We start from the raw sequence: 23520 nt of genomic DNA, 5'->3' as shown, positions 1-23520 counted from the left end.
ACCCAATGGCGAAGCACTAGGACGTGCGCATGCGCTAAATCGCTTCCCATTTTTGGGCGCTCTTGATTTAGACAGCGCGCACGCCTAAAACACCTCTGCAGCCAGTCACTTATTTGCGCTTGCGCACTTTTGCCGTCTGGTTTTCCTTTTCCGGGTCCCAACTGGTTCTAACGGGCGCATGCGCCAATGCAGGCTGGCAGCTCGAGGCTCCTTCTTCCGGCCTCCCCTTTGCGCCGGCACCGGTAGAAGCGGGGCGAACGCAGAGCCCCAAGAGAGTGACCTGCAACCCCGGAAGTGGACTTTAGGGTTCCAAGACATTCCCGGGTTCGGAGCCAAGGGAGCTATCACCAGCACTCCGAGAGCACCCACTCCACGCCCACCTCTGGATGCTGCCGACGGGTGCCCAGCCCGTGCCCTGCGTCTGTCTGCAAGCTCGGCCCCTCACAACAGTTCTGGGCCCCCACAGGGGGCCCAGGCCCCGCCTCTGATGCAGTCCCATCTCTGTATCTCGGCTTGATCCGGCTGACTGCCTGGGCCGGCCCCGCCCCCTGCCCGTGCCCTCGTCCCACCAATTCCCTCCCCCGCTGGGGGAGGCCATGGCGTGAGCTCTCGGTCAGACCCCGGGACCCTCGGGCATCAGGCGGGGCATGGGCCGGGGGCCGCCCCCATGAGGGTCCCGGGAGGAGGGCGTGCGCAGCAGCGGCTGGGCCATGGGGTCTCAGGTGTTGCAGATCCTGCGCCAGGGGGTGTGGGCCTCGCTCACTGGAGGTTGGTTCTTCGATCCGCATCAGAGCACCTTCTCCAACTGCTTCCATCTGTATGTCTGGATCTTCCTGCTCATCTTTCCCTTCTTGCTGTACATGGTGAGAGCCTGCCGCCACCTGTGACTGCTGGGAGAGGGAGGGTAGCCTGGCAGGGATGGGCACCACACCTTGAGCCCTGGGGTGTTAAAGACTAGTTACTGTAGAGTTTGGAAGCGTGTAGAGGGAAGACCAAGTCTTTCCTACATGGGGTTATCTTGAGTACCTCATTTAATCTAGTTCTCCGGTTAAACAGAAAACTGCTCTTAACAGGGTCTTTGTACTGTTGCATGAAGGGGTGATGACGTTTTGTGAACTGGTGAATCCTAGTCATGACAGTGGTTGCAGGTCTACCCTCAAGAGAGCACCCTTCTGTAGGAAGGGGCCTAACTTAAGTGTCACCTCCAGGTCCTGCCTCCCAGCTTGATGGTGGCTGGAGTGTACTGCCTGGTGGTAGCTTTCATCTTTGCTACCATCAAGACTGTGAACTATCGCCTGCACGCCATGTTCGACCAAGGCGAGATTGTGGAGAAACGCAACTCTACCATGGGGGAGCAGGAAGAAGAGGCTGCTCAGGTGGACAGCAGTCTTCCCAGGTGGGTGGCGCATTGGCTACCCCAGTGATTGCTGTTTCTTGTTGTCTGTGTCTTGGAAGTTAGAGAGGGCTGAGGGAATACTGGCGCCAAGCATGTATTGCATGTAATGGTAGATCTGTAAAAGAGAGCCTTGAGGATGGAGGAGTGTTAAGGATGGTGAGAAACAGTAAAGAGGTTAGCTGAGAACTTCTGCTCAGATGTTTTTTCTGTTGCAGGGATCCTGGTGTGGAGATGACCGTGTTCAGGAAAGTGAGTTCCACACCTCCTGTACGCTGCAGTTCCCAGCATTCTGTGTTTGGCTTCAACCAGGTTTCGGTGAGTAGGCAAGCCTTGGACTCCTCTGGCTGCTGTCCTGGGAGCTAGCCCCTGTTCAAGACTACTTCTTGTTCTTGCTTGTTCATCTGTGCTCTCTCCTCTGTCTTATCAGGAACTGCTGCCCCGGATGGAGGATTCTGGGCCCCTCAGAGGTAGGTGGCTGCTGTTCTGGGCTGAATCATGGTGGTATGGAACAGGATGACATAAGAGGACCTCAGGGTCCTGGTGACAACTTTGGTGCTATGGTTATAGACATCAAGGAGCTGGTACGGGAGCAGGGCAGCAACAATGTGATTGTGACCTCTGCCGATCGAGAGATGCTGAAGCTCAGCTCTCAAGAGAAACTGAGTAAGTGGGCACAATAGGGGGCAGGGGTCTGGCAGGAGTACCACGTCTTGTGCTTATATCATCCAGACTTTGGCTACATTGTGTTGTTGTACTCTTGGATGGGATTGCCTTGGTGTTCCTCTCCTGGCCATACCCATGGGAAAATAGAGGTTTTGTGATCTCCTTAACCACCAGTTGCCTTTGTCACACACCCTTCTCTCAACCATCTTCCTTTCCTCTAACAGTTGGAGACCTTCCCCAGACACCCCCAGGGGTTGTCCCAGACCCCTCTCTCCCTAGTACGGACTCTTCAGATCGTTCTCCTTTGGCTGGAGATGGTGTTCCCTGGGGTGGGAGCAGTGTAGCTGACACTCCCATGAGCCCCTTACTGAAGGGGAGCCTCAGCCAGGAGCTAAGCAAGAGTTTCCTGACCCTGACCCGGCCTGACCGGGCCCTGGTGAGGACCAGCAGTAGACGGGAACAATGTCGAGGAACTGGAGGCTATCAGCCCCTGGACCGGAGGGGCTCAGGTGACCCCACACCCCAGAAAGCTGGCTCTTCAGATTCCTGCTTCAGTGGTACAGACAGGGAGACTCTGAGCAGCTTCAAGAGTGAGAAAACCAACTCTACACACCTGGATAGCCCCCCTGGAGGGCATGCCCCTGAGGGCAGCGACACAGACCCTCCTTCGGAGGCTGAGCTGCCTGCCTCCCCAGACGCTGGGGTCCCTTCAGATGATACACTTCGTTCCTTTGACACAGTCATTGGAGCAGGGACACCACCAGGCCAAGCTGAGCCTCTCCTGGTTGTGCGGCCCAAGGACTTGGCCCTGCTTCGGCCTAACAAACGGCGGATCCCCATTCGAGGACACTCTCCACCAAGTCGTGCCCCAAGACGGCCCTTGCTTGAGGGTTCAGGCTTTTTTGAAGATGAAGACACCAGCGAAGGTAGCGAGCTGAGTCCAGCATCCAGTCTCCGGTCTCAGCGCCGCTACAGTACTGACAGCTCCTCATCTACTTCTTGCTACTCCCCTGAGAGCTCCCGGGGTGCAGCAGGGGGTCCTCGGAAGCGGCGGGCCCCACATGGGACTGAAGAAGGAGCTGCTGTGCCCCCTAAGCGACCATATGGGACTCAACGGACACCCAGTACTGCCAGTGGCAAAACTCATGCCCGTGTGCTGAGCATGGATGGAGCAGGGGGTGACATCTTAAGGGCTCCCCTGGCTGGCTCCAAGGCTGAGCTGGAGGCCCAGCCAGGAGTGGAGCTGGCTGCTGGAGAGCCTGCTGTGCTGCCTACTGAAGCTTGTAGGGGACCTACTGCCAACCAGCCTGGCTGGCGGGGGGAGCTGCAGGAGGAAGGTGCTGTGGGGGGAGGTGAGTGTTGGCCCCAGGACTGAGGGTGAGGGAGGGGACTTGGGGGGGGGAGTTGAGTTAGGGTAAAGGGCAGGCTGCAGCAGACCTAGTCAGCATCAGCTTAGTCTCCATGTCAAGAGGCAGATGGATATGGATTTCGTGGTGAAGAATTGTAGATCATACCTCTTGGGTCAGCAGAGCCCAACTGTCTGGCTCCAGGTCCTGTGGTGAGCACCTGAGTATCTGTTTCCTGAGGACATCATCTGTCACACTTACCCATCTGCCCATCAGTGGGGCAGGGCAGATCATTGCCATCCTATTTCCAGATGATAAAACAGGCACAAATGGCTATATATGCCCTGGTCAGGCTCCTGAAACCAAGTGTTACTATATTAGGTCTAACCTTTAGTTCCATGTGGGAGCGCCTGTCCTCATCCCATCCAAGCCTGTCACTTATGCTTGGAGCTTCTTTCTTGGCAGCACCCGAGGACACAGGTCAGCGGGAATGCACAAGCAATGTGAGGCGGGCTCAGGCTATCCGGAGACGACACAATGCAGGCAGCAACCCTACCCCTCCAGCTTCTGTCATGGGCTCACCACCCAGGTGAGCATCTGCCCCCTGCTGCAGGCAGATGGGCTGGCTGGCTCTTCCTAGTGCTAACTTAGGGTTTATGCTGTCCAGCAGCCTGCAGGAGGCTCAGCGGGGCCGGACTGCTTCCCACTCTCGGGCGCTGACTCTGCCCTCTGCTCTGCACTTCGCCTCTTCCCTGCTGCTCACCCGAGCTGGTCCCAATGTACATGAAGCCAGCAATTTTGATGACACCTCTGAGGGTGCTGTGCACTATTTCTACGACGAGAGTGGTGAGCCCTTCCTAAGCCAGCCTAGCACATCCTCTATGCTTCCCACAACATCTGTGGCTACCCACCTACCAACAGCACCATTGGTCGATGATTTCTCCCTTGGCTCTGTGGCAAGTACTTTACCTATGCTGCCTGATGTCATCCTTGCAGCATCTCTGAGGTGTGGGTGTCATCATCCCTGCTCTGCTGATGAGGAAGCCAAGGCACACCTGAAGCCACAGGCTGAGCTAGTGGTAGAACAGAGCCATATCCAAGGCAGGCTGACCACAGGGCCCAGGCTTTTGATCTTTAGGCCCCTTCCTATCTAACACTTGGTCCCCAGGGCTGGGCTGTCATGGCAGGGGACATACCACAGGGCTCCTCATTTGTTGGCCCTGATGCCCAATTAGAGCAGTCCTTGACAGTATTGCTCTACCTCTGTCCCAGGTGTGCGGCGGTCATATACCTTTGGCCTAGCTGGAGGTGGCTACGAGAACCCTGTGGGGCAACCAGGGGAGCAGGCAGCCAATGGAGCCTGGTGAGTCTCCAGGCTGGGCTACCTGTGGGCCTGGTAGGCTGCATTTCTGGGGAGGGCCTGATCCTAGTGTTCTTTGCTGTGGTGAGGCAGCACAAGGCTGGGAGGGGAAGATGATAAGGGGGATGGGACATGCAGTCATTTGAGGCTTGCAAGTCTAGGAAGCATAGTACAGCTTCCTGGGGAGGAGGGTAGGGAAGCACAGCTTTCACGTGTAGGCCAGGGCCTGCAAAAGAGACACTTCTGCTATCTACCTTCTTCTGACTCCAGTTCTTGACTCTTGGAGATCCCACTCATGGGGCAGGCATCCCTACCTGCCTAGCCTTGGCTCCTATTTACCAAGATCCAGGGTTTGTCCATGGCCTTCACCCTCATGCTGTTGTACCCACAGGGACCGTCACTCACATTCCTCCAGCTTCCACTCGGCTGATGTGCCTGAAGCCACAGGAGGCCTGAACCTGTTGCAGCCCAGGCCGGTGGTTCTTCAGGGTATGCAGGTGCGAAGGGTGCCCCTAGAAATCCCAGAGGTAAGGAACAGCTTTGAAAGGGTTGTGTGAAGGGAAGGGGACAAGATGCATGTAAGCAGATGAATAAGGCTGACCTGGGTAGATGGCCTGCCTAGGCCCCCAGGAGGGATAGATTACCCTCAGGAAGAGCTTGGGTGTCCCATTGTGTCTCTGTCTTTAATGTGTACTCACTCTGTGAATGTGTCTGGTGTGCATCTCTGATCCTGGAGTGGGAACAGCTAGCAGGATAATGGATGTTTCACTTGTAGAAGTGACAGTTTAGTTTGTTTTATGACTGGCAATTTATAGGTGTGGTTGTCTGAGGTTACCTGTGTGGTTATTGATAGTGTCCTTTTTTACTTCTAGTACTTATTTAGTCAGTCATTCTAGTAGTAACAGAAACACTAAGAATGCATATATAAAGCATGATCTCAGCTACTGTCCCAGCTGCCCCAGAGACTGAGACAGGAGTACTTTATGAGCCCAGGATTTGAAGGCCGTCTCTGACAACATAGTGGGATCCTTCATCTGTTAATACATATACACTCAGACCTCAAAACAAAAACACCATCCAAACATCTTCTCACAGCTTAGAATAAATCCTAAAAGGACTACCTCAAAATATCTAACACCTAAGATAACAGGTGACCCTTGAGCGCCAGTTTGTGTGTATGTGTGAGGTAATGGGGATTGAATGTTGGGCAAACATTCTGTCACCAGGCTATTTTCCCAGCCCCCTGTTTTTTTGTTTTTTTTTTTTTTTAATCTTAGAAACAGGGTCTTACTAAGTTGATTAGGATGGCCTTAATCTCAGTCTGTAGTACAAGGAGCCCTTGAATTTGGGATGCTCCTGTGTCAGCCTCTAAGTATCTAGGATTATAGTTCATTGCTGCCAGGCTTGGCTACCTTTTCTTGACTCATTTATGTTATCATTATGTAAAGTCAACAGCATCATCTTTGCTGTCCCTGTAGTTGTCATCTATGGGGCAGAACTGTACATCTTTGGGCTTTCCATTGCATCCTGCACATGTTGTGTGTGTATGCCTCTCCTCTACCTATCTCTTTCTATACTTGTGTGTGTGTTTCTCTCTCTCTGGGTGTTTATGCATGTAAACGTGTACATGCACACACGTATAGGTGTATCACAGTGTACATGTGGAGTAGGCCAGTTTTCTCTTTCCATCATGGAGTTCAGGGATTGAACTCAGGCTATCAGGTCTGTGGGACAAGTGCTTTCACTCTCTGAGCCATCTCAGCAACCCATAAACACTTGTTGAATGAAGGATACACCCCCCCCCCCAGCATGAAGAAGCTAAGTACTTCTCTCTGGGACACACAGCTCTAGCCTGTCCTCAGAACCAGGTGTTCTGTGCTTCTGAATGGGGTTGTCACAGTGACAATGGTGGCTCTATGTTGAAGGAGATATTTGTGCTAGGTCCTGAAAGACAAAATGTAGACCTCACTAAAGATTCTGCCTGAGATTTGGTGACTCTGGCACCTGGCAGCCTGTAGCAACAATTCAGCCGTGTCCTAGGAACCTAGAGCTAGGAGCAGGCCACAGGGCCACTAGCCATTGGGACCTTGGTGTACTGAAGTATGTGCTCAGTCATCTTACCAGTGTGTTGGAGGGGGGTGATGATAGATCATGGGGGTGGCGGGGCTGATGGCTGCGGCTGTGGGGACTGCAGTTTGACCTGCTGGACCAGGACTCCCTGCACGAATCCCAGGAGCAGACACTGATGGAGGAGGCACCACCCCGGGCCCAGCACAGCTATAAATACTGGTTTCTTCCTGGCCGTTGGACCTCTGTGCGCTATGAGCGTCTGGCCCTACTGGCTCTGTTGGACCGGTGAGTACCTGCAATTATTATTTATTAATCCTTAGAAAGTTCTGGGACTCTGGTCTTCCAAACTCTAAGCCTATAGAGATGGTCATGTGTCAGGTTCTGAATGGCTCACTTGCTGGAGGATGCACTGGATTTTTGTTGTTGGTTTTTGTGAAAGGATCTCATTAGTCAGGCTAGGTTTAAATTTACTATGTAGCTAAGGCTCCTTGAGCTCCAGCTCACTTTGTTTCCAGCTACCATGTGCTGAGGTTACAGTGCACTACTCTTCCTGGCTGCTTTCTGGTTTTGAGACAAGGTCTTGTTTGTAGCCTAGACTGGCCTCAAATTCACTCTGTAATCCAGGTTGGTCTAGACCTCCAGTGATCCTTCTGCCTCAGCCTAGAAAGTTCTAGAACTAGAGTCCCAAACCACCACTGCTGGCTGCAATGGGTTTCTTTAGGCTCCTGTAGAGTACAAAGGAGTTGAGGTACAGGGTTACCCTTCTCTCAAAGCCTTTCTCAGATGATTCCTTACTGCTCTCCCTTTCCAGGATCAGTTTTTTTTTTTTTTTTTTTTTTTTTTTTCCTTCTGTTCTATCTGCTTGAGTGCTATAACCTTAATAGGTTCATAAACTTTGGTTATCTCAGAACCTTTCCTGGGGATTGGAGAGAAGGCTCAGTGGTTAAGAGCACTGACTGCTCTTCCAGAAGTTCTGAGTTCAATTCCCAGCAACCACAAGGTGGCTCACAACCATCTGTAATAGGGTCTAATGCCCTCTTCTGGCATGCAGGTATAAGTAAATTTTTAAAAATTAAAAACCATTAAAAACAAAACAAAACAACTTCCCCATTTTCAGAGGGGAAGCAAAGGGCAGACAGTCATATAAAAAGTCAGATGGCCTTTATTTGTCATCAAAGAGAGTTGGGCCTATAGCCCACAGCCTGACAGGAGCCTGATAGACAGGTTCCTGTCTATCACCCTTGTTTCACCCTGTCACTGGGCACAGGTAGGGGATTGTCCATGCATACATCATGGCTCTCCTCCTGTGTGTACACTGTAACTCATATCAGCATGAGCAGGAAATGGACATGGCCAGTGTCCCAGCAAGATGGTTTTTCAGAGCAATTACAACTGTTTTCTTCCCTGTGAGGTCAGAAGTTTGGATTTTCAGAAGCCCGGAAGTGGATCTTTAGCACAGGTTCCTGTCTCCCCAGTTCTTCTTAGAAACAGGGGTGGGAAGCCAGGCCTGACCCACACGTCTTTGTAGGACGAGGGGGATAATGGAGAACGTTTTCGGCGTTGGACTGAGCAGCCTGGTTGCCTTCCTGGGATACCTGTTGCTGCTGAAGGGCTTCTTCACTGACATCTGGGTCTTCCAGTTCTGCCTGGTCATCGCCTCCTGTCAGTACTCCCTACTCAAGGTCAGGCCTGGCTCCCTGAATCCAGAATTTTCCTGGGCCATCCCTTCCCCTTGTTCCAGGTGTGAGAAGAAGTATAGATATTCTGATTAAGGTCCCTGGTAGCCAACTACCCATCTGACAAGTACAGACACTAAGACTTAGGAAAGTACAGGGTTCTGCCTTGGTCACTTACTACTGCCCAGTGGTGGATGGAACAGGGCAGGTCTCAGTGCTTTTTATTCGTCTATGGGTACCAGTTCTTGTTGCCAACATAACCCTATCTCTTCCAGAGTGTGCAGCCTGATGCAGCATCTCCCATGCATGTGAGTACTTGTGGGGTAGTGCTCTGGCCAGGAGGCCTTCTGAGGGTCTGAGACCAGATGCAATGCCATGGTGGGAGAGGGCCAGAGTTCGCTGACCACCCGCTTTGCTCCCATCTTCCCAGTTTTCCAGCTTGGATGTGGCCAAGCCTGGGGAGTGTTGAATATGCATATGCCAGTAGGGGGTGGTCAGTGGGAACGCCCAGGTTCTCACTGGCCCACTCCCTAGGGCCACAACTGGGTGATTGCATACAGCCGGCCTGTCTACTTCTGCATCTGCTGTCTCCTCATCTGGCTGTTGGATGCCCTGGGCACAGCTCAGCCCTTCCCACCAGTCTCTCTCTACGGCCTCACACTCTTCTCTGCCTCTTTCTTCTTCTGTGCCCGAGACGTGGCCACTGGTGAGGCAGGGCAGGGCAGGGCAGGGCAGTGTTGACCCTGGGAGTAAGTCTGGTGGGTAGGCCAAGGGGGGGGAGACTGGCAGGCTAACGGGCCTTCCCTCCTCCTTCTGAACAGTGTTCACCTTGTGTTTCCCGTTCGTCTTCCTCCTGGGCCTCTTGCCTCAAGTCAATACCTGCCTCATGTACCTCCTGGAGCAGATAGATATGCACGGCTTTGGAGGCACAGGTATTATGCCCACAGGTGGCCTAGGTGGCAGGGGACAGTGTGGGGCCAGGAGGGTCTATCCACAGATCGATCTACAGCTCTAGTTCTTACAGAGCTTGCATCTATATTCTGGCTGCAAGCTTTTTTTTTTTTTTTTTCCTTTTTTTCACCTCTCCTCCTCTTCTCCCTTCCCTAAGCAAGTGATTTCAGCCCAGAACGCCAGGAGGAGGGTGGGACCTGGGAGGTTTTGTGGGAATTGAGGAGTGGGACAGGGTGAGTTGAGGTGCGTATAGGTCAGAGCCGGGCTTTACCTACTTCTCCCTGCTCACAGCTGCCACCAGCCCACTCACTGCAGTCTTCAGCCTCACTCGAAGCCTGCTGGCTGCTGCCCTGCTTTACGGCTTCTGCCTTGGAGCCATTAAGGTAGTGGTGTCCTAGGGTATCTGGGCTTGCTGAACCCTATGGGGTTGTTGGGACAGGGCTGTGAATTGGGTTCAGCAGTGGCTTCTCACATGGGACACCTAATGTATCTTCCAACACTCATATTCACTACCCCTGACCAGCATGGGTTCTCTCCTTTAGACACCTTGGCCGGAGCAGCACGTCCCTGTCCTCTTCTCAGTCTTCTGTGGCCTCCTAGTGGCATTGTCCTACCATCTGAGCCGGCAGAGCAGTGACCCCACTGTGCTCTGGTGGGTGATGCATGTGCCTATCTATGTGCACACATGTGTACTCTTAAGTGCATGTGTGTATATGCATGCCTGGAACTTGGGTGGTCAGTGCATGTGCCTGGGACTGACAGACTCTGTAAGGAAGATCAGTAGCGCTTGCCTTGGTCTCTTACTCTTCTTCCTTCCAGGTCTCTAGTGCGCGGTAAGCTCTTTCCTGAGCTGGAGGGCCGGAGTCTCGAGACAGCGCGGGTGGAGCCCCCAGACCCACTGCCAGAGAAGATGCGCCAGTCAGTGGTGAGGGTGGGACCGGTGAGGGTGCAAGTGTGGGATTCGCAGGTCCGGGCCTGGGAGGGACATGTGACCTCGTGCAGCAGGCTGTCAAGCTGTTTCTCCTGGCTCTGCAGCGTGAAGTCCTGCACTCTGACCTGGTGATGTGTGTGGTTATCGCTGTGCTCACTTTTGCCATCAGTGCCAGCACTGTCTTCATTGCCCTGAAGGTTTGTGTGGTAAAAGTCATCCCCTTCTTGGTTCTGATAGGAGTCTGCTGGTCCTGAGGGCCCTCTGGAGCCCGCAGCCAGCCTGTTGGCTGAGCCTCAGACTGAATTGAGCCTCTGTCCTCTCCCTCCTGCAGTCGGTGCTGGGCTTCGTGTTGTATGCACTGGCAGGAGCTGTGGGCTTCTTCACACACTACCTGCTGCCACAGCTCCGCAAACAGCTGCCCTGGTTCTGCCTCTCACAGCCTGTGCTGAAGCCCCTGGAGTACAGCCAGTATGAAGTGAGAGGTGAGTGCTGCCTGTTCCCTTCTTCCCCATTGCTTGGGATGGGCAGAGTCAGGTTGGAGAACATCCTAATGGGAAGTGTGGTCCTCTTGCCTGAGGGTGTCAGCAGAGGGCACCTGCTGCCATACTGCTCTCTGCCTGCTCCTTTCACTGTCCTGGGGCAGTTTCTGCGATACTCTTAATCTATGCACTGCCCTTGTCCTGCCTTCCTGCAGTCTCTAATGGAAGAGGAATTTCAACACTTTCAGAAGGGGTTTCATGTCTTGAATTGCCACCTGTGGCATGCTGCTGGCAAAAAAAAAAAAAAAAAATATTGCAGAGTATATTATAAAATATTCTATGTGGCACACACCTTTAATTCCAGCACTCTGGAGCCAGAAGCAGTTGGATCTCTGTGAGTTTGAGGCCAGTCTAGTGTACATAGTGAGTTCCAGGCCAACTGGGGTTCAGACAGCCTGTCTCAGAACAAACAAAAAGCTCCTCTGACTGCTATTTACATGTCTTGATTGGTGAGGCTGGAGAGATGGCTCACCAGAGCACTGGCTGGTTTTTTAGAGGACCTGAGTAACCTGCTGTTACTCCAGTTTCAGGAGGTCTGCTGACCTCTTCTGGCCTCTAAAGGCACTGCACACACACAGTGCATAGACAGTTATGCAGGCAAACACCCATACATACATATTTTTAAAAAGAGATTCTTGATTGGAGATACAAAGATCACATTACTTATTGTTTTATTAACAGGATTGAAGTAAGTGTGTGTGTGTGTGTGTGTGTGTGTGTGTGTGTGTGTGTGTGTGTGTGTGTGTGTGTGTGCGCATACATAGCAGTCAGACAACAATCTCTAGGAGTTGGTTCTCTATTTCCCCATGTACTCCTGGGCCTTGGACTTACCAGGTTCAGGGGCTATTTTGCCACCCTTTTTTAAACAGGTTTTAAAATAATGTGTCAATTTTTGAGATTGTATGCTCTTTGACTCTCCCCTCTTCTCCTTCTAGCCCTTCCCATGTGCCCATTCTCTTGCTCTCAAATTTAATTGTTACATACACAGCCTTCTTAGTCCATATAATGTTATTTGTGTGTAGCCCGTTTTTCTCAAACAATGGGAAATTTTGCTCCCCAGCATCCCCGTATGTCTTCCTCTCATTAGCTTAAACCGAGAAAGCTTGCCCCTTAGAAGGTCCTGTCACATAGAGTCATCCTGACCCCCTCCCTCTCAGCCTATTCTACATGACCTTTATTTTTGGTCAGGTTTGTTTCTACGACAGCAGAAACAGAGCAACCCCCCCCCCCCCGGCCTGTGACATACTAAGTGGCACGTGGAGCCCTGCCCCAATGGGCTCGCTCTTCATCCTCATTCAGAGCTGTCAGCACTATTCCCTCCTCACTAGTGAAAGTCTCCAAGCACAGCTGGTTCACCTACCTTTCCTGATGCTTTCTGGCCCTGTGGTGGATAGTCTTCTGGGCTCCTGAGTATGGGTTGTGTGAAGGGCCAAGTCCTAGCTAACAACCCTGCCTTTCCATTGCAGGTGCTGCCCAGGTGATGTGGTTTGAGAAGCTCTATGCTGGCCTGCAGTGTGTTGAGAAGTACCTCATCTACCCTGCTGTGGTTCTCAACGCTCTCACAGTGGATGCCCACACAGTTGTCAGCCATCCAGACAAATTCTGCCTCTAGTGAGGACCACTCACTCCCCTCTCTGCCATTCTCTGTCTACATCCTCATTAATTCCCACTGATGAATGGGTAATACCCAAGACTGGCAGCAAGGCAAAGTAGGATCCCAGCTCTTTATGAGCTATTATTTGAAGCAAATGTGTCCCCATCACCCCATTCAGAGGTACTGAACCTAACAATCACTGGCACAGAAAAAAAGGGAGGGGGCTATTCTAGTGGACAGCAGGTGCCTAGGGTTGCATTCAGACCTACTAGTGAGAGATGTGTCTGTGCCCGCTCCTTCTAAGGCCCTGCCATGTCTGAATGCCTGCCCCACCCACAGCTGCCGGGCATTGCTGATGACTGTGGCTGGGCTGAAGCTGCTCCGCTCAGCCTTCTGTTGCCCACCCCAGCAGTACCTGACCTTGGCCTTCACTGTCCTGCTCTTCCATTTTGACTACCCTCGGCTCTCGCAGGGCTTTCTGCTCGACTACTTCCTCATGTCCCTGCTCTGCAGCAAGGTAAGCTGGGCTGACCAACATACAGAGCAGAACTACTCCGTCTGCAGGGGTGTGAGGGTAGTGTGGGGGTGCCCTGGATCTGCAGACCTACCTGCTTCAATTGTGGGCCTTTGCAGTGGCCCGAGGAGAGGACTCCTCCACCTCTCCCTGCAGAGAGCGGGTTGAGGCTCGAGGGGGAATTTGCATCACACCTTCCTAGGAATTGATGGCCAGTCTGACCTCACAACCAGCTTCTTCTGGATCAGTGATGTCAAGACCTGACCTTGTTCCCCTAGATGCTGTAAAGCCTCTGAGCTCTGCTCCTCTACCAGCTCCCACTTGAGCCCAGTTCAGAGCTGAGGGTATACATCATAGGGCCTGGGTGGGTGTACAGCTATTCGCTTGGGCTGTGGGATTCCCAACTCAGGCTTGGGGTCACATTGATCAAAGGCACGTTCTCCACATCATCCTGAAGGCCTGCCATCTGCCATGGTCTGGGACTCAGAATTGGCTCCTGAATATTTTTCTCATATGTGATTTTTGTTTGCTGGCAAGCTTCCATATTAGGTCCCCTCCCACTTTTATTTGTTTATTTAGTTGCTTGAGTTTGAATTCAGGACTTTGCTTGTGCTGGGCATGTGTTCTACTACAGAACTGTTCCATCAGCCTTCCTTTGACTTCTTTGATAGTCTTACTAAGTTGCATAGGTTCACCTGAATTCATCCTATAGCCCAGGCTGCCTTGAAACTTGTGATCCTCTTAAATGTCTGGAATTATTAGAAACCTGGCCCACCAGGCTTCCCTTAGGCCCTTCTGAGGGTAGGGTTAGGGTCATCTCTTGAAAATCTCATTAATGATTGAACAATGTGACCCGAGAAAGTCATTCACCTTCTCCTACCTTTATCTGAACTGGACCTTCCCCATCTGTGAACCAGGGATAGCAATAGGAAGCTTCGACTGCCATCATGGGAATTAACTAGCTAATGTTCCCTAGAGGAAGTTGGAAGTTCCCATGGCTTCAAGTGTTACAAACCCAACTTTGGAAAGAAAGGTCTAGGAGTGGTCGTGAAGTCCACCCTGTCTGGAGGCTTGGCAGATCTCACCACCATGTGTGACTATGTGTGTGTTTTATCACTTCTGTCCTGATGACCTGCAGCTGTGGGACCTGCTGTACAAGCTGCGTTTTGTGCTGACCTACATTGCGCCGTGGCAGATCACCTGGGGCTCAGCCTTCCATGCCTTTGCCCAGCCCTTCGCTGTACCACGTATCCAGCTTCTAGCTATCTCTTTGTGGGTGGGATGTGTGTGGAGAGTAGCAGCCTTGGGTTGCAGAGGGAGGAAAGGGAGGCAAAAGGTCCCATGTGCCTGTCACCTCCTTGACTTGTGCCCAGACTCAGCCATGCTGTTCCTCCAGGCCCTGCTCTCAGGGCTCTTCTCTACACCACTCAACCCCCTGCTGGGCAGTGCTGTCTTCATCATGTCCTACGCAAGGCCCCTCAAGTTCTGGGAGAGGGACTACAAGTAAGTTTCAGGAGACAGGATTTGGTGGCCAGCAAGGAGGTGAGGCCTTGTAGTCTTAGCCAGAAAGCACTCAGAAGGTGGCTGTGATACCACAGCAAGGGTATGAGTGTGTGGCCTCAGTGGGGACATGAGGTAGTGAGTCTGGTAAAGGCCAAACATGTACGAGGCCGAAGCATCAGTGGAGGCTGTCTGGCCTTAGGACCCACTCACCTCCAGGTCTGATCCTCCTTGTGGTCCTGTGTGAGTGCCTTTATGTCTGTGAGACTTAGCCTCCTTATCTTTCAGCTGCAGTGGGCTGTTACAGGTGGCATCTGTTCCTAGCTCAGGGATGTGGGTGTAGAGAGGACCAGAATATGGGACCTGGGCAGAGGAAATGCTGCCATGGACTGCCTGGCCCTGACTGATACATGTTACTCTCTGAACAGCACTAAACGTGTGGATCATTCCAACACCCGCCTAGTGACACAGCTGGACCGCAACCCGGGTAGGTAGCTGCTTAACCAGGAGCTTACAAGCAGTGTCCCCTGGAGGGTGCCCTCTACTTGATACCTTTGCCTGTTTATGTTTGTTTTGGGTCCCAGGCGCTGATGACAACAACCTCAACTCCATCTTCTATGAGCATTTGACACGCTCACTGCAGCACACCCTATGTGGGGACCTGGTGCTGGGCCGCTGGGGCAACTATGGCCCTGGTGACTGCTTTGTCCTGGCCTCTGACTACCTCAATGCGTTGGTGCACCTCATTGAGGTTGGAAATGGCCTTGTCACCTTCCAGCTTCGTGGCCTTGAGTTCAGGGGTGAGCCACACAAAGCTGAGCTGGGGGGGGGGGGGGTGTGAGGAACAGAGTGGCCTGGGTTGGGACACATTTAGTATTGTGGTGAGTTAGATTCTAGTCAAGCTCTCAGGCTTCTGGGTAATCTCAGGCAAGGTTCTTGTTCTCCCTGGGCCTGGGTTTCCTAGCCCAACCACTCACTTTCCAGTGACACCCAACCGTATGCACACACCACCTTTGACATTATAGGGAGTCCAAGGACTACCTGTAAAAGCTGAGTCCTGAGCCCTGATGCCAGCTTTTGGCCTGCTCTGCATCTTAACTTGGCCCCTGAAAAACACCATGCCAGCATCGTGGGTAGCTGATTCCTTGCTCTCAGGAGCTCATACATGTTATATGCCAGCTTGAGACAAATCCCTTAGAGAGGCTTCAAGCACAGCACCAGCACCATGACCTTGAGAAAGTCAATTTATAGATTTTGGTTTTTGCCTCACAAAGTGGGGGAACAGAACCTGTTTCTCTCTGAGAGTTGGAATTGTGAGGAGAAAGGGTCTCTCTTTGTTAATCCATTCACTTAGTAACCTTTCCTCAATGTCTTAGCTACAGTAGAAGCTGAGTGGCAGTGGGTCTAGCACTGTGTTGGGCCAGCAGGGATTATCCTAGTGGCTCTGACTGGGCATCCCTGTCCCCACAGGCACATACTGCCAGCAGCGAGAGGTGGAGGCCATCACTGAAGGAGTGGAGGAAGATGAAGGCTGCTGCTGCTGTGAGCCTGGCCACCTGCCACGAGTCCTGTCCTTCAATGCTGCTTTTGGGCAGCGCTGGCTGGCCTGGGAGGTGACAGCCAGCAAGTATGTGCTGGAAGGCTATAGTATTACTGACAACAACGCCGCCTCCATGCTGCAGGTGTTTGACCTCCGCAAGATCCTCGTCACTTACTACGTCAAGGTATGGTGTGTGGCTGCCGAGTGCTGTCTGCCATTTGGAATGCTGGGAGCCTGTTTTGATCAAGAGAAACTTGCTCTTCACAGTGCTACTACCATCAGACAACAGGCCACAGAGGCATTGGTGAACACGTGCCCAGAGTAGCAGCTCCCCAGTGCCCCTTCTAGAAGGCTTGTTTCAGACCCTGAGTGTGCAGGGTGGGTGGGCAGCACAGCCATGAATCCATCCCAGGCTGGTAGGTCCAGCTGGAGCAGTTGGCTGAGGTATGACTTCGGGACCACCAGCCCAGGGCTAGGAGTGTGGTAGCATATATGCCTAGCATGCCTGATACCCTAGATTCAACTCATAGGACCAAAACAAAATAAAACCCACCAGCCTTATCCAGCATGACAACAACAAAATGGGGCTGGATAGATGCTTTCCATGCAAATATGAGCACCTGAATTCAAATCTTGTGAAAGCTGTACTTATTGGCATGACCTATTAATCCCAGAGCTGAGGAGGCAGATATAGAAGGATCCCTGGGGCTTGCTGGCCAATTACTTTAGCCAAATTGGTAAGCTCCAAGTTCAGTGAGATGCCTTGACTCACAAATAAGGTAGAGAGCAATTGAGGAAGGTAATTGATGTTAATCTCTGGTCTCCACATGCACATGTAGACACTAATGGTTTGCAGAAGGGAAATGATTGATTGGGGCTTTGGCCTTGGAATGTTACAGAGCCAGGTTCTAGACTCTGGCTTGGCATCTCAGTCTCTAGGTTTTCTGCCTGGCCTGGAGCTCCAAGTCAGGCCAGAGGGTCTTGAGACCTGTGGAAAGTGTTGAGACAGTGAGGTACAGGAGCTCTGAGCAGGGAATTGTAGGGATTTCAGGCAACCTACAATATTGCCTCCTTTGGCCTAGCTCAGTTTAGCCGTTGAGAAGCAGGGGCTTGTAGATTTGTGGGATAAGAGGAGCAATAAGGTTTTGTGACACTCAGAAGAGGGGCACTATTGAAGTGTCTTAGTTACTGTTCTGTTGCTGTGAAGAGACAGCATGACCAAGGCAACTGTTAAAAGCATTTCACCAGCGGCCTGCTTAGAGCTTCAGTGGGGGTAGGGGGGATGTCCCACATCATCATTGCAGGGAGCGAGGTAGTAGGCAGGCTTGCAGTAGCTGACAGTGGCTTAGCCTTTTGAAACCTCAAAGTCTACCCCCTGCAAGGCTACACCTCCTAATCCTTCCTAGACAGTCCACCAACTGAGAGCCACACATTGAAATATATGAGCCTCTGCAAGCCATTCTCATTCCAGCCACCACAGAGTGTGATCGGGTTGGGGTCACAGTCCAGACCCTACATGCTCTTAAGACCTGCCCTGAAACTGTGGTGACCTGCTGGAGCTTCCTCACTGAGGTTCTCTTTAAGACAGACTCACACAGCCCATCTGTCCCTGTGTACCAGGCCCTGTGGACATCTTTCAATGTCATGTGTTGGAAGAACCAAGAAACCATACTTACTGCTGTTCTGCCCTGCCAGCCACTTCTACAGAAGAGTTTGTAAGGCTATGCCCACTCTCCACATTTACTAAGAAGCAGACCAGAAGTAGCCCAGAGGTTTATTTCTAACCACAGATCACTCAGTTGTCAAGGTCCCGTCCACCTGCTGGCCCATCTGAAGAGGAGTGCTTTTGTCAGGTCACATCAGTCACATCACATGAGTCACATCAGACCTTTATGTACCCTAGACTGCTGTGCACCAGGTACTACTGCTCAGGCGTAGGCTGGCAGAGTGGAATGTGCTCAGCCTTGTCAGCGTTACTATCCCTTGGAGATGCCAGTTGGCCTTAACCTGCGTACCTGGGAAGCTGGGCAGAAGCAGTTTGGAGATGTGATAAAGGCATGTGAGAGTAAGACTTATTACAAGAACAAGGCAGGGCTCAGGTAGCAGCTTCACCAGGAGCCCAGGCCATGCAGTGCTTGGACCTTCTAGATAGGCCAGACCAGACTCTGCCCTTCCTGTGCAGCTTTGGCCATGCTAAAATACTTCTGCTCACATCTTGCTCTTACCACGGGCATCAATCACTTAATGTGGGTAAAAAATAAAATACAGTCTCTGGGCACAACAGTGCCACCAGCTCCCAGCTACCTGCAGCCACGCCTCATACTCAAGGTCTTAGTTTTTGCATGTTATGTTGCTCAGCTTTCAAACCTCATATCTGCAGTGAGCCAAGTGCAGGAAGGCACCATGGTCCTGAGGCCCATGCAGTCAGTGAAATGTACCCAAGCAGCATATTAGGTACAACCAACTACAGAGAATATTCTAGACAGAAGCTCTTACTAGACACAGAAGTCATGTCATAGAACACAATGACAGTGTTAAAAATTACCTGTATGCCAGGCTAGCTCCTCCCTGACCCAGAAGCAATGCTTTCAGGTTTTTCTCAGGGGCTGTGGTGGTACCTCAACTTTAACAATGCTCTATAGGCAGGAATATCCATCTGGAGACCAAAGCTCACTCATTCAACTCTTGTTCCTTCCTTTTAGTAAGATAAAAGTCAGCAGTCCTCACCAGACTTCTTTCTCATTGACTTGTGCCAAGACCACATCTCTGTAGGGAACTGATGGACACACGCCACTCCATCCATGTGCTACTGTGTAGTCGCTGGCTCCGCATGCTCCACCTGGGGAGCTGTTTGAGCGTCAGTTCTTCCTAGCTTGTGCCCTGGCCATTTTGCCCAGGCTCAGACTCCTAATGTCTCCCCGTAGTTACCCTGCTGGGTTCCCTACTGACTGAGCACCCTGTCCATGGCCAGCTATACCACCCTCCTCAGCCTGGGCTTTAGTGAGCCTTGGGAGAGGTTCCCCACCATTTACCCAGGCAGAGGGCCAGCCCCATCAGCTTCAGCTCAGGGTGGGCCATGGCATCCCTGTAACCTTGCTGTTTACTAGCTGTCACAGCATTACCAGCTCCCCAAAGCTGCTCTCCACTTGCCCAGCCAACAAGATGTCTTAAGAATAGCAAACGCTCTGGGCAGTGGTGGTGCACACCTGAAGTCCCAGCACTTGGGAGGCAGAGGCAGGAGGATTTCTGTGAGTTTGAGACCAGCCTGGTCTATAAGAACTAGTTCCAGGACTGGTTCCAAAGCAGCACAAGGAAACTCTGTCTCAACCCCCCCCCCCAAAAAAAAAAAAAAAAAAAGATAGCTAACACTTTGAACATTGATACAAAGTGTGTGCCTCTGGCTTTTTCAGAGAATATCTTAAGTCTGTCCTAGTCATGTGCCTAAAGGGATCCATGACCTAGGTCATGTAGGCTCCCTGGGCTGTAGGCAGCACACTGTCACGGCCTCTGAGATCTGTATGTTGCACAGTGTTCACATTCCAGCTCAGTTTTCCCTATTACATACCACTGGGCAAAACTGCCATCTATGTGAGCCTCCATTCCCCTTATAGATGGGCTGGGTTCTAGGGATGGCAAGAAGAGAGCAGATCTGCTGCCAAGTGCAGGACCACTCTCACCTCAGGAGAGGAGTCACTTGCCTACTTAGCTTCAGAGAGCTGGGCTGAGCTGCAGAAGCTGCATCATGAGAAGCATTGCAGCTCAGGCTGGAGTGCCTTCTCCCCATTGCAGGGCTTTTGGGGTAGAGTTGCACTCCTGATACCTGCCCCTCCTCTCCCAGAGCATCATCTACTATGTGAGCCGTTCTCCAAAGCTGGAGACCTGGTTGAACCATGAGGGCATCTCAGCTGCCCTACGGCCTGTGCGAGCCCTTGGCTATGCTGATTCAGACCCTACCTTCTCACTGAGTGTTGATGAAGACTATGACCTTCGCCTGTCTGGCCTCTCGCTGCCATCCTTTTGCGCTGTTCACCTTGAATGGATCCAGTACTGTGCCTCTCGGCGCAGCCAGGTCAGGCTACCATTCCCTTAGATATGCCCATCCCACAGACTCTTAAGAACCTGGACTTCCTGATCACTCCCTTCATACCTGGTGACACTCACAGACCGGTCTCCAGCCCCAACCCCAAGTTCTCAGTCCCACTCCGAGCTGTGCTCAGACTGGGGTCTTTGTGCCATAGCCCGTGGACCAGGATTGGAATTCACCATTGGTCACACTATGCTTTGGCCTGTGTGTGTTGGGTCGTCGGGCACTGGGGACAGCCTCACACAGCATGTCTGCCAGGTGAGTGGGCCTGCTGCTCTACCTTCTGCCCTTCCCTGAAGAGCTCCAGTCTTGTTGGGGCATTCTTGTCTCACATGAACAAGACTCTTACCAGGCCTGGCCTTGCCTGCTCTTCACTACTCTGTGAGGGAGAGATTGGCTTCCTTGGCAAGATGGGGAACAGCCCCTTCTGGCTTTCCCCATTGCTGATGTCTTCTTCCCACCCAGCCTGGAGCCCTTCCTCTATGGCCTGCATGCCCTGTTCAAGGGGGACTTCCGCATCACCTCCCCGCGTGATGAGTGGGTCTTTGCTGATATGGACCTGCTTCACCGAGTGGTAGCACCTGGGGTTCGCATGGCCCTCAAGCTTCACCAGGTAGGGAGGAGTGTGCCAGGCAAGGTGGTCAAGTGGGAGATGAAGCCTTTTCCTAGGCCAGCAGTTCCTGACTCCTGTCCTGTCCTCCCTGCCAGGACCATTTCACATCTCCTGACGAGTATGAGGAGCCAGCAGCCCTATATGACGCCATTGCAGCCAATGAGGAGCGGCTGGTCATTTCACATGAGGGCGACCCTGCCTGGCGCAGTGCCATCCTCAGCAACACGCCGTCCCTGTTGGCACTGCGCCATGTCATGGATGATGCTTCTGACGAGTACAAGATCATCATGCTCAACCGGCGCCACCTCAGCTTCCGAGTCATCAAGGTGGGACAGACGTTCTCACCCTGCCTTACAGCCCAGGCCCTCCTTACTGTCACTGTCCTGACCTTTGGTGTGGCCCTCTACAGGTAAACCGAGAGTGTGTGCGTGGGCTGTGGGCTGGGCAGCAGCAGGAGCTGGTGTTCCTGCGCAACCGCAACCCTGAGCGTGGCAGCATCCAGAATGCCAAGCAGGCACTCCGCAACATGATCAATTCCTCCTGTGACCAGCCACTGGGCTACCCCATCTACGTGTCACCTCTTACAACATCTCTGGCTGGCAGCCACCCCCAGCTGCGGGCGCTGTGGGGTGGTCCTGTCAGCTTGGGTGCCATTGCCCGATGGCTCCTGCGCAGCTGGGAGAGGTGAGCCCTGGCTGTCACCCCAGCCTGCAGGCTTACTGAGGGCCTGATGCTCTGGGATTCCAGTGTAGGGGGGGCACAGAGAGGAATCAGGCAACTCCTTCCAGGGCCTTAGAAATGAAGTCTGGAGTCAGTGAGCTTTGACCTGAGAGATGACCCTTTACCCACAGAGGCCCCCTTTGCCCTGAAGATATCTTTAAGGGTTAAGCAAAAACTTGAAAAATGAGGCACCAAAATATCTTACAAAATGAGAATCCTGCATGGTGGTGTTGGTGGTGCACACCTTTAATCCCAGCACTCAGGAGGCAGAGGCAGGGGCATCTCTGTGAGTTCGAGGCCAGCCTGCTCTACAGAGTGAGTCCCAGGACAGACAGAGAGAGCTACACAGAGAAACCCTGTCTTGAAAAACAAAACAACAGAAAAAAAAAAAAGATGAGAACCCTGAAACTCAGATGTTAGATGACTTTTCCCAGGGCTCAGAAGACCTCTGGCCTCAGCCCTTGTCTCCCACTCACACTTCTCCCACTTTCCACCCAGACTTCACAAGGGCTGTGGCGCTGGCTGCAATAGCGGTGGGAATGTAGATGACTCGGACTGTGGTGGGGCTGGCGGCCTGACCTCCCTGAGCAATAATCCCCCCTTGGCACACCCCACACCTGAAAACACAGCAGGTGAGCAAGCAAAGCTGGGCTGAACCTGTGGGTGAGGCTGTAACCCAGCTGATGCCTTTGTCTTATCTGTCTCCAGCAGGCAGCAGTGAGCAGCCCCTCCCACCAGGCCCTAGCTGGGGGCCTCGGCCTTCCCTCAGTGGCTCTGGTGATGGGCGGCCCCCTCCTCTGCTGCAGTGGCCTCCCCCTCGGCTCCCTGGGCCACCCCCTGCTTCACCTGCTCCCGCTGAGGGTCCCCGGCCCTCAAGACCTCCTGGCTCTGGTCTCCTCGGTTCTGAGGGGCCCAGTGGGAAGTGGAGTCTGGGGGGTCGGAAGGGACTGGGAGGATCTGATGGGGAGCCAGCCTCAGGGAGCCCCAAAGGCGGTACTCCCAAATCTCAGGTAAGGGGTCTGTGGGAGGATGAGATCCCAGGAGGCTCAGGTCTGGTCTGCTTGTCTGCTCATGTCTTCCTTTCTGCAGGCCCCTCTAGACCTCAGCCTCAGTCCTGATGTCAGCTCTGAGGCCTCACCTGCCAGGACAACCCAGGACATTCCTTGCTTGGACAGCTGTGCCCCTGAAAGTGGCACACCCACCGGCACCCCAGGTGACTGGCCTGTTCCTGTTGAGGAACGAGAGAGCCCAGCGGCCCAGCCCTTGCTGGAGCATCAGTATTGAGCAGCCTGGCCTCTGCTGGATCTCATCCCAGGACTCTAGTAACTTGGACTTTGCTGGACCACAGAATGGACTGGCTTTGGCGTTTGCACCCTGGTCTCTTGCTACTTGAAGCAGTGTCAGAACTGAGTAACCAGACTCTCCCTGATCCACGGCCTGGATGCCCTAAATTGAGGCAGCAGCCTCCTAGCCAGACTCTTAAGAGCCAAACCCATGGGCTGGTCCCCCTTTGAGCCCATGACCAAGACTGACTTTGCCCCTGGGCCTGCACTGCCTACAAGGCTGGTCTCTTTAGCCTGGACCTGGGGCCTGACGTGTGGCAAGGGTGGTTTCGTTCGTTGTTTTTTGTCATTTCTTTTTTTTTTTTTTTCCCTCTGTGCTTCAGAGACACCAAATTAATAACACTATTTTTGATTTTGGTTGGCAGTTTCTTTTATGTGGGACTAGGTGAGGTTGCTATAGGTGGTTAGGGTAAGGAGAATGAACACAGAAGAGGGTGAAGGATGTGGGGTTAAACCAAAGTGGGGGTCAGGTAGAGTGGCTTGCCTTCCTCGCTGGCCTGTCTGCTTTTCAGCCCCTCTGCATGTGGACAGGTTCCCAGCCCTAGTGGCCCACACATTCATCATCCTTGATTGTGACCAGAGTCTTATTCTGAACCTCAGCTCTTCCAAGCTTAAAGAGAATAGAAAGGCATAAAAAGGGTTCTTTTAGTTTTGAAATAGGGTCTCACTTTATAGTCCCT

The 23520-nt window shown here is 52.6% G+C and overlaps 1 protein-coding gene across 12 annotated transcripts; it reads left to right on the top strand.

Annotated features, from left to right (window-relative positions):
* The first annotated feature begins 706 nt into the window (after positions 1–706).
* Positions 707–23197, top strand: Pcnx3 (pecanex 3). Of its 12 annotated transcripts, none has more exons than XM_051193672.1 (36): positions 707–863; positions 1209–1396; positions 1612–1711; positions 1824–1863; positions 1964–2059; positions 2284–3411; positions 3871–3994; positions 4076–4251; positions 4402–4506; positions 4678–4768; positions 5157–5292; positions 6960–7120; positions 8364–8517; positions 8787–8819; positions 9046–9217; positions 9333–9443; positions 9754–9845; positions 10005–10114; positions 10282–10387; positions 10498–10590; positions 10725–10875; positions 12399–12543; positions 12866–13043; positions 14179–14287; positions 14414–14543; positions 14969–15027; positions 15125–15340; positions 16011–16264; positions 19919–20149; positions 20319–20422; positions 20630–20777; positions 20873–21103; positions 21187–21461; positions 21996–22129; positions 22206–22507; positions 22587–23197. In XM_051193672.1, the coding sequence occupies exons 1-36, from the start codon at positions 711–713 to the stop codon at positions 22779–22781; spliced, it is 6231 nt and encodes a 2076-aa protein (XP_051049629.1). In that variant the 5' UTR covers positions 707–710; the 3' UTR covers positions 22782–23197. The 12 variants fall into 12 exon arrangements, 10 of the variants coding, with proteins under 10 accessions (XP_051049629.1, XP_051049634.1, XP_051049632.1 ...); XM_051193677.1 differs by having other exon boundaries at positions 4073–4251; positions 5157–5262; positions 6999–7120; XM_051193675.1 differs by having other exon boundaries at positions 4073–4251; positions 5157–5262.
* Positions 23198–23520: the final 323 nt, after the last annotated feature.

Source organism: Phodopus roborovskii, unplaced genomic scaffold (assembly GCF_943737965.1).
Source record: "Phodopus roborovskii unplaced genomic scaffold, PHOROB, whole genome shotgun sequence".
In the NCBI taxonomy this organism is placed as follows: Eukaryota; Metazoa; Chordata; class Mammalia; order Rodentia; family Cricetidae; genus Phodopus; species Phodopus roborovskii.
The sequence above is the reverse complement of the archived record's forward strand: the minus strand, read 5'-3'. Positions and strand labels throughout refer to the sequence as shown.